Source organism: Palaemon carinicauda, chromosome 4 (genome assembly GCF_036898095.1).
Source record: "Palaemon carinicauda isolate YSFRI2023 chromosome 4, ASM3689809v2, whole genome shotgun sequence".
Taxonomy (NCBI): domain Eukaryota; kingdom Metazoa; phylum Arthropoda; class Malacostraca; order Decapoda; family Palaemonidae; genus Palaemon; species Palaemon carinicauda.
The window spans coordinates 164158699-164176675 of record NC_090728.1 but is presented as its reverse complement, the minus strand read 5'-3'; the positions used below and the strand labels follow the sequence as shown (position 1 = coordinate 164176675).

The 17977-nt window shown below is 33.0% G+C and overlaps 1 protein-coding gene across 5 annotated transcripts in view; it reads right to left on the bottom strand.

The window, feature by feature from the left end:
• Positions 1-17977, bottom strand: part of Tomosyn (syntaxin-binding protein tomosyn) — a 772563-nt gene that overhangs the window by 106878 nt on the left and 647708 nt on the right. For 3 of the 5 annotated variants that reach the window (XM_068372633.1, XM_068372635.1, XM_068372634.1), the window contains exon 14: positions 15989-17366. The exons of 1 other annotated variant lie outside the window; for it this stretch is intronic. In XM_068372633.1, the coding sequence (XP_068228734.1) occupies positions 15989-17366 (1378 nt within the window). Of the gene's footprint in view, positions 1-13045; positions 13149-15988; positions 17367-17977 lie in introns of all 5 variants that reach the window. One more of the 5 variants, XM_068372636.1, reaches the window with a different exon arrangement.

The following is a 17977-nucleotide window of genomic DNA, read 5'->3' as shown; positions in this document are numbered from 1 at the left end:
CTAAAATATTACTCTGCCCTATGATTCAAATGAATTTCTGAGCCACCACAAAAGGAGTTATTGACATTACATTCCTAATATAACAAAAAAACTATCTACTTAATCTGTAGCAAAATCAAAGCCTTGAGTGGAAGTAGTGTCATCAATCCCTCTATAATCGAGTTTAGAATATACTAGAATATACTTTCTAAATCTCAAGAATTTTATACAAAAGAAATCATTCTAAAAATACTTCCGAGGTTATTACCCTAAACAACAATTAGTAAATTAGCTTGTAAACCTTGAATATACAGGATTTTGTTTATTAGTGCTAATGATAGAATCAAAAGGAGGTCATTATGATGAAATTTATAACGAGGTCAGGTAACACATTAGTGCGATAGGAGTCACAACATCTCAAAGACTTGTTAGACAAAACTAAAATTAGCTGCCACTCTTCAAAATAGGGATAACAATTTAAAGACAATCGTCCACAAAGAATCAGAAATCGAGAGGTTCATAAGGTAGTTTTTGTCATAAGATTTCAGAGACACTTGACTTCTACTTCATTGTTACCAAATGCGATGTTAGTGCTACTCCTATACGGAAGCTATTGGATAAAAAGCAAAGCCTATGTAACAATACCTCCCGAATAATAGCAATGTATTATTTGTGAATTAAAGTTTCCTGATCTCTAAGAAGTTCTTCGCTGAATACAATTAACCCACTATCATACAACATTTAAATAATTTTCACAGCCAGACTCATACAGGTAATAAAAGCATTCGAGCTAGAATCTACCTAACTAAAACATACCTGGTCGAGCTTGAACCTGTGAAAAGCTAGTTGTCGAGCTTGAACCTGTGATGAGCTAGTGCTCGAGCTTGAACCTGTGATAAGCTAGTGGTCGAACTTGCAAACGAACAGAATATACTGTCATCCGGAATGTGATTTAACTGCCTAGCTTTAGCTGATACATCACCAACAACAACAAAAACATTGAAAAAGATTCTATTTGATAAATATTTAAGAGCATCTACGATATGAAACTCCCTCCCAAAATATAAATGATGTTACTTAAGGCCGCTTACTTGAGTTAACCGGTGAGGAGGTAATGGCCAAACTTGCAAGTGAATGGAACACAATGCTAGGTGAAAAGTGATTCAAATGATTTAGTTTAGTCAAAACTTTGTTCACTCCAACAAGATTTAAGGGAATCATACGATATGTGATGCCATATACGTATGTAATAAGATATACTTGGGAGTGCTTACTTTAGCAAGAGGAGAGATAAAGGAATCAGACAACCCATTTGGTCTTCCTCCTAACAATCTAAGATGGCAGCATTGCAAGGGTTTAGCAGCAAAAGGGTTAAAAGTAGTTACCAAAAATTTTAGTCTCTGTGAGAGGCTTTCGAATCTGTAGGCTACTGTCCAGTAAATTTCCAGAACCCAGAAAGTTTAATAATTTCATTACTATTGAAAGTTGGCTGATTATGTGAATTGTCTAAGATGGAGGCATGTCATTACTGTCGTCATCCAGCTATATTCCAATAACCTAATCTTCCCCGGCCTTTCCCCTGAACTAATAGCAAGTTTCCTTTTGTGCTTTTAAATGTTAACTTGATCGGCAAGTATTGAAACATACTTTCAATAAAAGACTGTGAGAAAAATGCACTCCCCACAAGCATTATCTAAATTCCAGTAATACCCCTATCATGATACACAGAGGGAATGTGGATCATGATCTCCAAGAAAAAACTTCCGTGCACATTCCACGCAATTATTCTGAGCACAACCGAAATAACAAAGAACCAAAGAGACAAAAATTGGCGCGACAGTTACCACTCACCACTAGAAAGTTCCTTCTTTAACTAAGGCATGCATTTACTGAGGGCCGAGAAAATGGGAAATTTTTAAAACTTTTGTAAGTTAATGTCAATTAAACTAAGTTTCTAGAGAAGAAGCAATATGAACACCAAGGGAGGTTTCTATAAATAATTAATATATCTCAATTAACATCTTTACAGGTGCCACGATGACAAAATATAAATACAAAAGCCCCAAATTGTATACGTAGTATTGTACCTGTAGGGTCAAGGTATTCTGTGAATACTATTTATAAGCTTAAAGCCAAATAACCCAGTTTTATTTTTTTTTTGGGGGGGGGAATTTTCAGCAAAAGGGGCAATTAGAAACATTAACTTCAATAAATGTACTGTTTAAATTCAGCTGCCAGACATGAATCTACGCTGGCAGTTGATGTTATACACTTTCATATTAACATCATGACAATACTTTAGTGATAAAATAATGATGACGCAAGTAGCTAAAGCCCCATTCTGATAAAACATAACTTCTGACACTTATATTATAAAAATTATAATATTAGTAAAGAAAATTCTTAAGTTAATCATGTCTCATTACATTCTTTACATTTTGACCAAAGTACCATCAAATTTAAAAGTTTCATATCTTTGCTATAAAAATTACCATAGTCATGATGGCATATATTAGTCTAAAAATAAAGCTTACCACTGTATCTAATTATATTTCATCATGTGACTAATTCAGGGTTAAAAGTATAATTTAAACCAACATACATTTTTAATATAGTACTCGAGCAGCTCCAGAGATTTCTTTACCGCTTTACCATATTCTTGGCAGATTTCACAAATCCATTGAATTTTTAATCATTTGGAACTCAGTTCAAAACTGCAGCAGTAAAGAATAACAAACAATATTTGAGCCACTTCACACATAATGAGCTGGAAAATACAAAGGCAGGAGAAATCATAAAGCAGGAAACTCCAAATGTTAAAAAACTCCACCAGCAAAATTCAAACATAACATTGCATGCATAAGAAAATGTTAAATAAGGGTAATTTAAAGCCTTTGCAAAATAAATACACAAGAAACTTATGAGAAAACAGACTCTGCTATGATTTTCTGTTACAAACAGTTGATATACAAAATGGTAATGTGGTAAAATACAGCGTTCTTTAATGATATCAATAATGCTTAACCATTTCCTCTCACCATAAAAAATACTTAATTTCTCTTTATATAGATACTTTAAAAATCTATATGCAAATATAATATAAAAAAATGAACATTCAAGCATTGTATTTGAAGATTACATTTTTCTACCACACTATGATTCCTCCAGGTGAAGCAGTTATTGACATTTTCATTACAATTTAATGAATTTTTGGTTGCTTACTTTTCCTCCATTAATCCAGTGTGACACAGCTCATTAAATGAAATAACATCTTGGATATTTCATGAGTTATAAAATCTGAAACTTTTTTAATCTTTCCGCTATCAAATGTACCTTACTTCAAAATTCCTTGAATTACAAGAATCATGAGAAACAATCAGGTTTTTCATTTTATTAAACTTCACTCTCGAGTATTCTTCACAGCAATGCCAAAATGACCACTTTCAATGATCATGATTTCTGTTTTGAATTTTTTATTCCATCATATTTGTTTCATAGAAAAAAAAAATTATGAAAAAGGAACTTAGAACCAGTTAACATACAGTTGCATATAAATAAAAATAAATATAGTATTAAGTGTTTAAAAATAATCAAGACCATACAAAACACACACAATATACAGCAATAGAAATCATAATTTAAAATTACTAATTCTCAAACTAATCACATATACAATTCACAAAATTATCCTAGCTACAATCACAGTTAACGAGGACAACACATGCAAATTGATAAAGAATCACAACCCATACAAACTGCCATGGAAACATCTTTATAACATATGATTGCTTATCTTTGGTAGGGATAAAAAGACAAGTGATGGCTTAAAGAAAAGCTAACCAACAAATTTCTTACTGCATGCAAGAACATATTAGTTCATATGAGGAACACTTGCATTCTCAAATCTATTCTTCAAGGTAGACAAAATGCATATTTTACTTTTTATAGGGTATGTGAACATGCTTTATTGCGTAAGTCACAATGATTTGTAAAAAAAATCTTTCAAGAAAATTACTTATTGAAATACTGAAATATGTTACATAAATCATAAAAATGTATGCCCTTGGTAAGTCTGTGTATTACCATCCTAAATTATATTTACCAATTACTTTTATTTTTTATGATATAATGTGTCATGTAATGAATTTCTTTAAATACTTCAGGTTTAATTTCTCTTTAGCATATACGAAATACGAAATTAGTGTCGTGGCTACTTTTCTCAGGAAATGCAATATCAAAGTCCCAATCTTCTTACTGTAAACTAACTGAATTACTGAAAGCCAGACAATTTGTGAGCTTAGTAGGTCTCAGAATAAAGACTGTTATAGTAAGTTCTCTTGTAATAATAACGGCTTCAATCACTGACGATGAAAATACAGTAAAAAATTAAATAAATAAGAATGCTACCTGTACAAACTTTTTTTTTTTTTTTTTTTTTTTTTTTTTTTTTTTTTTTTTTTTTTTTTTTACAAAATCCTTGAGTTGTAAATTACTCCCAATGCAAAAGAGTTGATTTCAATTTAATTTGTATATACTGCATACCAAATTCACATACGTTAGCAGTACAGTAATGAAAATGTAAAAATATATTCTATATCAAAAATATATATGTTCAGTACTGAAATGTCTAAACCCATGGTATAAATTTGCATTGTATTAGAGCACATTATTTAGTATTAAGTCTTCATGACAACAAATATACTTCACTGAATCGTATTTTAAGTAAACTGTTTTTAATTACTTAAGGGACAGTTTCAACTTATTGTCATTATCCTTCATCTACTTTCATTTTTATATAAAAATTAATGATTATTTTTTCCAATACTTTTAATTTTCCCCATAAAGATCAAACAGCCAATTCAAATGAAGTTTTCTTAATGGTTTTGGGAATGTTTCCTTTGAATGCTTGCAAATGATAATTTTAAATACAAAAATACCACAAAACCATAACCTAACCCTTGATTATCAGTATTGTTATTATTATTATTATTATTACTAGCCAAGCTATAACCCTAGTTGGAAGAGCAAGATGCTATAAGCCCAAGGGCTCCAACAGGGAAAAATAGCCCAGTGAGGAAAGAAAATAAGGAAATAAATAAACAATATCAGAAGTAATGAAAACATTAAAATATTTATACATTTTGCATTACTTCCTTCTTAAAGCTTGTTAAATATTGATATCTGCCTTAGATTCTAAAAAATTCTCATTTCTTTTTAATGTAGTAGTATTGCCCCTTAAGTGGGATGTTGAAATTCTATGGCAGTGTGAGGCAAAGAGAGTATTTGGAAACCCAATCACTGCAATTCTTTCAGTGTTGAAGTCAGAACAAACATGTTCAATATCCTCCTGACTGAATTGGTAAGTAGAGGGAGAGAGGAGTACAGAAATAATAAATTTTAATGGTAATAGTTGTAAGTTAGTTAAGACTCCCTTAATAACTTGTGAATCTACACAGAGGAAATTATAATAATATTCTAAATAAATAACGATAAGGGCCAAAATTCAATATTAATACAAAGGAATGCAATAACTAAGAATTCTTACACTTGTACGCCTTTCAATACTAATACTATGGGTGGGTAACTGTATTTTCCCATTGATAAATTTCATAATCTAACTGATGGAAAGTGTAAGCTGTTCAATTAAAAGAAAGACTTCTATTTATACTACATCCGGCACAGCTACCACTGAACCCAATGTTCAGTAATACTTATAGGCAAACCAGGCTTCTATTAAATAATACTTGATGAAAACTGAATTGGTATGTCATAGAACTGCTGTGAAAACTCTTTTCAAAAGAGAGATTACTCCAAAAATTAAGGGAACTAGCTGCACTTATATTATTATGAACCCAAAACCCTCAAGTCCTTCATCTAACCTATATCCCATTCTCTAAGATTCTGTTACTGTACCCTCAATAAGAAACAATATAGCATTCTTGGGGAGATGATACCTTGGACTCCTCCCGCAAAACAAATTAGGAACTTTTCCACTAATGCTTTCAGTCTTGTCTAAATAAAAGTTAACTGCTGTAAAGGGACAACAAAGAAATCTATTTTTTGAAGTACTACCAATATTTTTCTCCAATCATGGAATGTGGAAAAATTGAGGCAGTTCTTTAGTCTTAAAATAATTTTTACCCCAAAAGGTAGGTTAAAAGAGACACTCATTTTCTAAATACTCAATCCCTACTATGTTTATCGGAGGTCAAGGTTAAGAGAATAAAAAGTCTTGAAGGATATATCTTTAAAATAATGATCTTCCAAAGGTTCAATATGAGAAGACTTCTAAATACTGTAAAAGACCTGACTACATCTGCGATAATGTCAATACTACAATATATTTATGTCCTCTAGGTTATTTTCAGTTTTAGTTTTGTTCCCATGTCATATAGTGTTTTTTTATGTTATAGATTATGACTCCACTATACTGCATTAGCAAAGGGATGTGACTAGTACTATATTTAGATGTTTCAACATACGTTAAAATTCAACTTACAGCCTGGTCTTCCATCTTGGAATCTGGTGGTCACATAGAGCTGACCGGATCACGAAAAAGGATCTGATCTTATTTGAGACAGCAAGGCTCATGATAAGGCTACCATCACAACTCTTATTGACTGGTACCCTAGAATGGCTAGGGAAACCTTGAGGAGTTAGCCTATGGTTCAGAACAGGGCATGTTAGACTAGACTAGAATCACTGCCTTTGTCCGAAGGTGCAAAAGCCTTTCCTAGCATGAACATAGCAAATTGAATACACAGCTTAAGAAGCTCACTACTACCATCCTAAAAAGCTCAGTAATAGCCTGAGTAGCATAATTACTATTTCCACTATTATCCATTAACCTAGTCTTCTGTGAATTTTCCGCTTAACTCAAAGTTACTATTCTTTTAGGTATGGAGTCTTTCACATGTAACCAATCTGCCACAAGCTGAGCATAATGCTCCACAAGATGGGTTGTAATTTACCACAATCATCACAATGATTGTTTGAATCCCACTGCTTCCATTGACAAGTGATACAAAGAGAATGTAGATCTTTATCATTCAGCTATAAATCCCTTGAAAAATATGTGTAAGAATGGATCGCAAAGCCAGAATAAGATATCCCCTATTATACTGAAGCTAAATAACCTCTTAAAACACACCAAGACCTACAGTATCTGGATTCGCAGGTAAAACAGCCGTGCATATCACACTAATATGATGAGAAAGCTGAAAGCAATGCAATGATAGGATGCCTATGCATTTTTATTGCCATACACCATTATATAATCTTAATACTTAACTAGAGGGGCAATACTACAATATTACAGCTCAAGAAAATGGGAACTTTTTAGATTGTAGGGTACATGTCAACATATAATCCGCTTCAAGAAGGAAGCGCATGGCCCCTTGGGGAAGGTCATAGAAATAAGCACAGTAACCTGAACTAAGCTGAAAAGGCTTCAAATACATAGTTCATATTAGTACCTACTTATAATCTGGAAATTATCTATTCAATATTATCTATTAACCAATACATCAAACATGGTATAAAAAGGCATTAAATATTTTCAATATGACATTGTTGCTAGAATATCTTATGATTTTGAATGTAAAGACCATTCTTAAACTAAGCAAATCAAACAATTTTTCTTCACTGAAGTGGCTAACTACTGTATTGTAATTGTTCAGTGGCTACTTTCCACTTGGTATGGGTAGCTCTTCTTGGAGGACACTCCCAAATCAAAATAGCCTTCTCTAGTCTAGGCTAGTGCCTGTACCATGGTCTTCCAGTCTTGTGTTAGAGTTCTCTTACTTCAGGATACACTAAGGCACACTATTCAATCTGTTTCCTCTTCCTCTTTTTTTTTTTAAATGGTGCATTAACCAGGCTTAATAGAAAGGCCATGGATACTTGGTGGTTTATTAAGGTTACATTTTCCCTATTTATTCCTTAATCATCCTCTCTGGTATTCATTTTCAATACCATTGTTACAGTTTTTCCTTCAGTTGAAGTGTCTATCCTGGAGGGTACTAAGTCTTGCATGGTGTGCCAGCTCTGCCAAGCTGATTAATTTTATCCGAAATCTATCTCTTCTCTCTATATATTGCTGAGTAATTATTGTTTTTGTTATTGTTATTGTTAAGTTTGTTTTATAGTATGATGAGCAATTTGTAATGTTTTTAATTCTTATTTTATCTGGAGATGTCGAGTGAAATCAGGAACCAGTGCATCCTAGACTTCACCAGTATTGTCTAATGTTCTGTAATATTTGTAAACAAGGCAATATTAGAGAACTTACTGTTGCCTCTCGGTAGTTTGATATCCTTTCTGATCGGCAACCTTGGTTTCTCAAATGAGGCACTCATCTGAGCTCCTTAGACTAAGTTTTAAGCAACCAATAATTTTAAGGATTCCATTCCTAGGGCAAGGCACACAGCTTCCCATAAGTCCAACTATGGATGTGGATGTCATGAGATTCAGATCCTACGAAAATTGGTAGGCATAACCACTTTTTATTTTTGTTTCAACTATTGGAATCCAGACTTGGATTCTATGTTCAATTTTCTTCTTTCTACTATGGCCTATATATAACATGATGATAGAAAGGCCTCTTATGTTGTAGTTGGTTGATTTCAAAGCACACCATAGGGAGGGGTTTAAATTCTGTTACTGATAGCCACAGCTTAAGAGCTTTGGATTTGCCTCTGAATCAGTGTGAGCAACTCATATGTGAAGTTCCTATATATATATATATATATATATATATATATATATATATATATATATATATATATATATATATATATATATATATATATATATATAATATATAATCTATCCTGAAGAATTTTTTTTTATTCTTTCATTCTACCTTGTTTCAAGTATTGTTCTCCTCCCTGGTCTTCAACTGCTTACTCTCATCTTGATTTGTTGGCTAGATAATAACAGTCTATTAATTTTCTTATTCTTAATCTGGACACTGCAGAAGATATTCCATTATTCTAACCATCCTTCGCATTAAGATCTTCCCAAACTGTATCATCTTGTATGTAGTACTAGGTACAGTATATAGATATTTCTACCAGTCTTGTTTTCTCCCTCATAAGGCTCAATACTGCACAGTATTCTAGAAGTATAATTCCAGCTATGGACAGATTCTGAAATGATATTCCTAATCTCACAGTTGAATTGGTGGAGCTTCAGAAGTTCAAACTAGTTGCAAATATTAAACAGGTTAACACAAGTCTTTCCTAATAGTTTATAAATGACAGATCTATTTTAACGTTATTACTGATCATATAATATTCCATATTTTTAATTTATTACTTCTCATATAGTTTATTTCCTTACCTCACATGGATACTTTTCCTGTTGGAGCCCTAGGGGCTGTAGCACCCTGCTTTTCTAACTAGGGTTGTGACTTGGCTAGTAATAATAATAATAACCTTGATAAATCATCTTGTATCATCAGTCATATAAATGAAAGTCTATAGAATATCATCTGAAAAAAACTGCAACATGTGTGTATACCTAAGGAATCAAAGGCAGCACAAAATGAGTTTAACTAAATTGGGACTAACAAAATACTACCATACCGTCCTACCGTAGTAAACATTTGTATTGCAGTATATGGTAAATATAAAATGATTAACAAAATTTGAAAATCTGTTTGTCATATCCTATATATATATATTAAAAACATCAATTAGTTTGTTACAGGTAGCTTTCCAGTACAAGAAAAATTAAAATGCAGAAAACTTTTCCTATTCTGATATGTAACAGTTTCTTTTTAATGCATAAACTTTCACAGTCTACATTACAAAATGTACTATAGTACTATATTTAGACTCCAAAAGTTTTGTATAGAGGAAGTGAGACTATACACGTATAGCTTAAATATTTTTCCTTTCAACTCTTGGCGTAATAATTCTTTTATAAAATCACTGAAACTCCTCATATATAGATAATAAACAAATACGTTGACAGTGTGTTTTGTGAGTGATGTCAAGTTAAAAAGATTACTAAAAACAAAAGAATTTAATAAAATGCTAACTCTCACTCATCATTTAAAGTACAGTATCCATAAATATACATACTGCAATCTTTATGAATATAAGTCATATAGAATATCTTGTATGAATCTAGTTTTTCTTACAGGGACACCCAAAATTTTGCTCAATTTGTGAATGTAATATATAAAATGCAGTCTGGCATGGTAACTGTCAACTTACTCAATAATAAAACTATTTTACTTAGTAACTATACCTTCAGTTCAATATGTACTGCTATATGTTATTGTTTATAATTCACAAATAATAATAGGGAAGATGTTCAATACATAGAAGGAAAACTAATAACTAAAATATATACAAGTGTAATGAATGATTTTGCACATTCATGCCACTTCTTGCTAACTCATGTCTTTGTTAATTCCATCAAATACAGCATCCTGAATGCAAGTCTTAGGAGTAGCCTCCATGCATATTATACATATAGTATTTCCAAGTGCAACAGAAAAAAGCAACCTCTGAATACACTTAACCTACAAATACCAATTTCTAATACACACATCTATTTTGTCAGGCTTATCATGAATGCAGTTTCATAACAGACAAAAGTTTGGTCTGTTTAGCTATATAAGGAGAAAGGGGACACAGCAATAAGAAATAGCATATCTATCACAAGAATAGAAAACAATAACTAACGATTCTAGAGTGTGACAAAGTGTAATTTTTATCTATGTAAAAGTTAAACAATATTATGCTTGTGTGTTGAAGCTACCAAATTTGATTGGTTATAATTAAATACATTTATAAAATAAATGACTATTGTATATAATTTCATATTTGTGTTTCAATCCATTCTTATGTTTCCAAATGTTTGGTGCAAGGTTAGTGTGATTTTCTAATATAAATTGTTTCATTGCATTTTCACATACATTCTAGCTGATGACACAAGAGTAATATATCATCTGCACTTTCACTTATTTCCAACTACATTATCTAAATATCTACCATATTTTTCTAATGTATATCATTATCAGTTCAATCCCTCACACATAAACAAACCCATTATAGGTTTCAGAAGATTCAGGCTAAAAATACAACACTCTGGACAGCGGAGTGGGGAGTAGTGAATGAGTATGGGTCATGCATAATTTTTTTGGAATAAGCACGAATCAGTTTTATAAATGTTTATATTTGAATAAAGTAAGTTTATTTATAAACATATTTATAAATATATACATGTATATATAAATATACATATATATACTGTATATATATTGTGAATCAGCAGATATGGGTATCATATTTACCATTGTAATGAAATTATACAATTCTAATACCCAAATTAACTAATCACAACACTTGGTGCTTATTCAAAGAAATTGTCAAGTTTTTTAATACATGATGCATTTAATGTAAACTGAAAATATTTCATTCAATTTTAGAAGTAGTTTCAGCCAACCTACTTTGTCAAAGCTTAAGATTGAATGATCACAAGACTACTGAGACTGTAAGACAGAAGAGTATGTAAAATACACAGTTACAATGAAATATGAATGTAAATAATCAGAAAATATTTTAAATTTAATTAGAGCAGAGGCCAAAAATTAGAAGGCATACACAGGAAAAATCTAAACAGCATAGAAACGTCACCTACAAGAAGGATGTTCTCAAGATGAGTTGGGGAATGGGGGAGGGAGGAACACTGACAGATCTACCAACAACAGAGAAATTTATAGCCTACTGAGAATTACCGTAAATGTTCAAGACCAGAAAACTTGAAGCAGGATAAGTCTGCAAAGATCTGAGATAGATTTTCAAACAATACTAGGCATATATGCAGTATTCTAAGAGATTCCTAAATAATGTCCCAACCATAAGATTAAAATTTTATCTGACATGATATGAAGGACATGAAAAATTCCGGAAGTTTTTGAAAATTCTTCCCACCATAGCGATTGGCATTTTAAGAAGAAATGATTAAGCTCACCACTACCACAGCATAGAAGGTAGAAATATTTTTATATATATATACATATATATATATATATATATATATATATATATATATATATATATGCTGTATATATATATATATATATATATATATATATATATATATATATATAATGTAATTCATATGATAGCTGCATACAACAAATAGTACTAACTCTCAAATTTGTATAATGCAACACAAGAACAAGAAATACTTTGCAAATCCTACAGAGATGTATACATACCCAAGAACCAGTCCTCATGGTAGTTAGAGGACAAAATTTAACATTTAACTGATGAAGTATCAAAAATACAAGTGCAAATATACTGTGTGTAAAATCTGATTTTTGATTAGACATTGTTGTCATTACTCTCAGCTGGCAAAATTATTCTTTAAAATGGCAGTAAGTGAGCAATAATTAAACAACTTTCAATATGTAGTATCATAACTTTTTACTAAAATTTTGCATAAATTAACTGGAATTTTAAGGAAATCAAAGTTCTAAAATTTATAGCAGACACCCAAATCAAATCTGCATTATCATGAGCCTCTAAATACCTTGAAAACAACGGTACTACTACATCTAACACCTTCCAAATCTAGACAGTTATTAGTAAATTTTCTTGTAATCTTCAGCTATTCCAGTTACTTGAAATTCATCTACCACTATCACTACATCTTGCAATGAACAATTTCAAAAGATAAAAGTTATCTTTCAACATATTTCACCGAAGATCTTATAGTGACAGTTCTTAAAAGGGGACTATGAAGGTCAAGGGAGGGAAATGGCAGTAGGTGACGTTACTACCAAAACTGGTGTAGTGCCTGGTGTGTAAGAGAGAGAGTGCCCTCTGCTCTAGCCGCGCCACAGCCATCGACCCACCACCACTCCCGCTGCCGCTGCCACCACCACCACCAATACTGCCACCACCCACACTCCCAGCACTCGTAGGTGCCGAGTGAGGCCCACCCGGAGTGGGTGGGGGGCTGCAGGGGGGGTCTTCTGGGGTGGTGGTAAGCCCTCCCCCTCCGCCCGCAGTGGTGAAGGCCCTGACCAGGCGTGCTCGAGTACCTTGGCTCCTGCAACGGCGCATGTTGTCCCCTCGTTCGCTGCCAAAACGACGTATTCCACCTGCCCGACCTCCCCCCGTAGGCGACAGGCACACCCCATTCAGCTAGAACACATGCCCACCCCTCAGTTAACAGCCACAGGACTCATGCTACTGCTGTGTTGCTATTTAAAAACAGCTTAAACTGATGACAGCAGCAATATTTTTACATTAACTAATAGCATAAGTCTGGTGGAGCAGCAGGGGGACGAGTGGTCCAGGCTAAGGGTGGCCAAAGGGCCGCAGCTAAGACAGGGCCTAGGTGCTGCCTGGTGAACCCGTGCTGTGCTCCTCATGCACTTTGACCCCCTTATAATCAAGCAATATATGGCAGATTTGAAGACCCTTTCTTCACTTTAATCTCCTACTGTATGCACAAAAAGATTATTTCATAATGATAATTTAAAATATAAATGATTACATGAAGGGTGTACAAATCTGATCTGACTAAAACTGTCATAAATTACTAAAGTTTTAGCTTCTACCTTAAAATATAAATATCTGAAAATGGAAGAAACTGTGGGAAAAAATAAAATAGTGCTGAAAGTGATTCTGTGATGTGCTGCCTTCAAACTCACATTTTCTTCCTTTTCCCTGATACAAAAAATGTAGACCAGTCTTAACCACAATGAATGATGCTCATGTAGGAAAACCATCTAAAAACACCACTCATATGGACAAATTACTTTAGAAACAACTAAATAAAATATGGAACACAGATAACTTAATAGAACATATACATGTACAGTAATAGTACATTAATGATCTTGAAGAAATAAAACCAAAGAAAATGTTGGTAATGTCACTAACTAAAATCATGTAATGTTCCTGCAGAGAAATAAAACCTCAGTGTGAAAGAATTCTATGCCATACCAAACTAGGGTTATATAATAGCATAATGGTATGTTCCATATTCCATTTTGCAGAAATCTAAAAGCCACACCGAATTATGTCTTAACTACAATTAGAATGTATGGGCTTCATTTGTAAACGATACAAAAAATACTGGTATTTACAGCAGTCATTTTATCTTTTAAATACAGTAACAGTACCAATATTTGTATGAGAGATCAAATAGAAAATTTTTAGCATTCTTTCTGTGCACCATGTCTATCTATGTGATGTGTTTATATACATAGGTCTTAAAAAAGTATATTTGCAGTTTCCATCACATACTTTGCCAACTTTCACTGAACATTCTAGCTACTTTGCTCCTTCATATATGAACTGTACAACAAGTCTGGAGCCACTAAGAAAATAAAATAGTGTTCCAACAAGCATATTATACCCTCGCCTACTATCACTAAGGTCGTATGACAAAGCATTCTTATTTCAAGCCACCTAGAAATACTAAACTACAAAACAGGCTATCATTACTTTAAATATTTACCAATAATTATAAATGGACTTTTTAAAAACTTAAGGCAACTGCGGTCTCCATTGCAATTCGTATTGGGGATGGTCGTATTAATGACACTCGAAGTGGCATTTAAAGGGGGTGTAGAAGAAATCGTATTGGAAGTTGGAGTTGTATTAGGTAAAGATGTAGGCTGAGTAGTTGTAGGTATGCTAACAGAGGAGGTAGAAACTGGGGAAGAGGAATTGGATACATCCTTCTACAGTGCAGCAGTATAGGGGTAGAAATAGAAAAAGATTAAATATATGATCCAAACACTATACCGTAATTCATCTGAAACAGTGTATCTATGAATATAGTACAGGTAAACTCACCAAACTATTGTTATATCCAATACTGCAGGCAACAGTAACAATAAATGAACACTGCTGTGCATGTCATACCAAAATAAAATTCAATACAAAGCCTCTTCATAATGAACTAGGTACAAGAACATAAAGGTGAAGCACATAATCCTATCATACCTATCCAGATCTACATAAAATGAAGTGCTTTCCTCTTCTATGAAAAACTGGTGCATTATGTAACAAATCCATTAAGAATCCCACGTATTTCCATAGAAGCTTAGTAATAAAACTGAGACAAAGTATACATTCCAACAAATATTGACTTTAGATATTACACCCCAAAACCATGAAGAGATTCTAAATGCAAATGTTTTTACAGACATATTTACAATAAAACCATGCATATCATTATTAGTAAGGAAATACAAAATAACACATGAAAGCCATTCAAACCCTCAAGGTTTTTCTTTTTGTAAACTCAAGTTCAACAGAAAAAATAACACTCAATAGAAACCCTTTTCATAGGGTTTTTACTTTTTGTGGTTAAATATCTTAGATATGCTGCATTTAACCATGTTTTGTCACATTTTATGGCATTATGTCCAGCAAGAGAAAAATTAGAGTAACAGTTACTTGGCATTGCCCGGCTGATATGGACCACACTGGCTAGATGAAACTTTGGTTATTAAAAATATATTTCCACCAACTGTTCTATGGTAGATCAATCATACAGTGTAATAAGTAATAAATATGCTTATACTTTTTTCTAGGAGCACAAAAATCTAAGCATTGTGTAGTGTCACATAATACAGTATACAGAAACATTGCAGCTAAATTATCACACCGTGTAAACAAACACTGCATCCACAAAAACAAGGTCAAATATATCAAAGTGTTAAGTGACAAACTCTAAGCTTGTCTCCATTTGTTACAACTGTTTTAACAGTGGCTGTGTTCTAAACAGAGCATATGCTTAGTGATAATTTTGGCATCTGCACAAAAAGAAAGGGCTCTCTTCATATGTTTCCACCTTATTTAAAAATGCAAAAGTTCCAATTTAGCACTGGCATGGAATTTTCATTAGATGCATGGATGAAATTAAAACTAAAAGTCACTTTGTTAGATTAGTAAAATAGATATACTAATCCATACAAAGCTTAACAGCATACTGGATAAGACAAATGGAGACCAACAAAACATACCCTGTAAAGCTTGTGATGAACTCTTCTTTGTGATATGGCTGACAAAGGACTTGAATGCTCCTTTGCTGTTTGGGCTGGTTAGAGTAGCCCCTGCTGATGCAACTGGACCGGGTGTGTGAGGAGTTCCCTCTGAACCCTGACTTCTATAAGAATGCCTTTGACTGCCTGATGTTAGATCCTCCTTGTCTATAGGTGTGCTGGCTGTAAGTAAGACACTTTCTGTGCCTTGAGATTCAGCCTGGATTGAAACTAAAGCCATATCTTTATCTAAATCAATGGATTCCACAGTGTTCTTTATAACCTTCTGCTTACTTTCTACTAGGCGAACTTTTCTTCGAGGTGGGGGAACTGGATTACCTTCCTCATCAAAAAGTGTAAGTGCAGACCTTGCATCACTCATTTCTTTTACTTTTGACTCTTCACCAACCACATGCTCAAGAATTTTTGTTTCATCTATAGGACTTGGTCTTGGTGTTGTTTTAGGAGTTGGTTTAGGACTGCTTCTTGGACTAGCTTTGGGGCTTGCTCCAGGCATAAAACTACTGTGCACTTCAAGATGCTCACTTCCCTTACTTTCATCTGGCATACATTCCCCATTTTCAACCATTTCTTCACCTATTTCTAGATGTTCTAAATTACTCGGTTTATCCTCAATAATTTCACTGACAGCCGTATTTTTCATTCCTCCATCACTATCAATAACTACTATTTCATCATCAACGTAAAACTCAGAGTTAGTGTCAAGGGAAGCATTATTTTCAGAGGAAAAGGCTTTTCTAAATCTAGCATCAAGTTTGTTGAACTGGGCTTTAAACCTAGATTTGGTTTGTCGTTTAGCTTCTACAACACTAGACCTATTTTCTCGTAATTCTACCTTCTGAGTTTTCTCCTGTGTTCCAGTTTGTTCCTTTGCCATTTCAGTGCCAGATTCTAGGCTAGCTGTAGTTTCAAGAATTCCCTCATCAGTAGTAAAATTTTTACTGTTCACTTCCTCATCTCCCAAAATTTTTCTTTCTGTGAGTGACTGTTGCTTTTTGACAATTAGATCTTCAGATTTATCTTCTTTCTCTGAATCTTTCTTAGCATCCTTTTCATCTTTATCTTTAATTTTACTCTCCTTTCGAATAAGAAGCTTTTTGAAGTCTGTTCCAGTTTTTGATTCATTCTTTTTATCATCTTTGCCCTTATCGACTCCCTTACTGTCTTTTCTCATAAGATATTTCCTTATCTCTAGATCCCCTTTGCCTTTGCTGTCACTGCGACTAACCAATTTTTTGGAATCCATGACGTCATCCTTGCATTCCTTTTTATTCAGTCCATTGAGATCACTTTGGTCATGTCGTAGATAGAATACAGATGCTCCAATATCTTTTACATCCTTTGGGGGAAAAGTTTGCAAACTAGTAAGATTATTATTAAAATGTAAGGCATAAAATATCAGAAAAGATAGATACCATAGCTGAAACCACAAAAAATTATTTAGTAAATTGCAGCAGTTATATACACCAATAAGCTTATTTCATTTTTAACAAATGTGCACATACAACTAAAGTCAACATAAAGCTAACATTGTAACCTGCTGCTTTGTGTATTCAGTACACTCAACTTCCTTATATTTCATTAATTCAGGAACAAAGCTGGTCTAATCAATATAAATCTAGGAAACAATATATAATGCACTGTATTAAGAACAATGGTTCTTGATTGACACCATATACAGTACTCGGATATTAATACTGTATATACAATATATTCCCTACAACTTTTTTGAATGAAAAACTTTGGTTAGCTCATCACCTCAAAGCTCCTTCATTGCAGATATTTAAAAAAAAAAATAGGTTTTCAACTTTCTTAAATATAATGTTTTTTTTTCTTTTTTTACCACAGTATATGCTTAAAGCTTTCTCTTTAATGAAATGTCTAGCATTCCAATAATGTAAAATATTTTCCCCCTCATTGAGAGGTGGTGGTAGGGTTAAATATATTTTC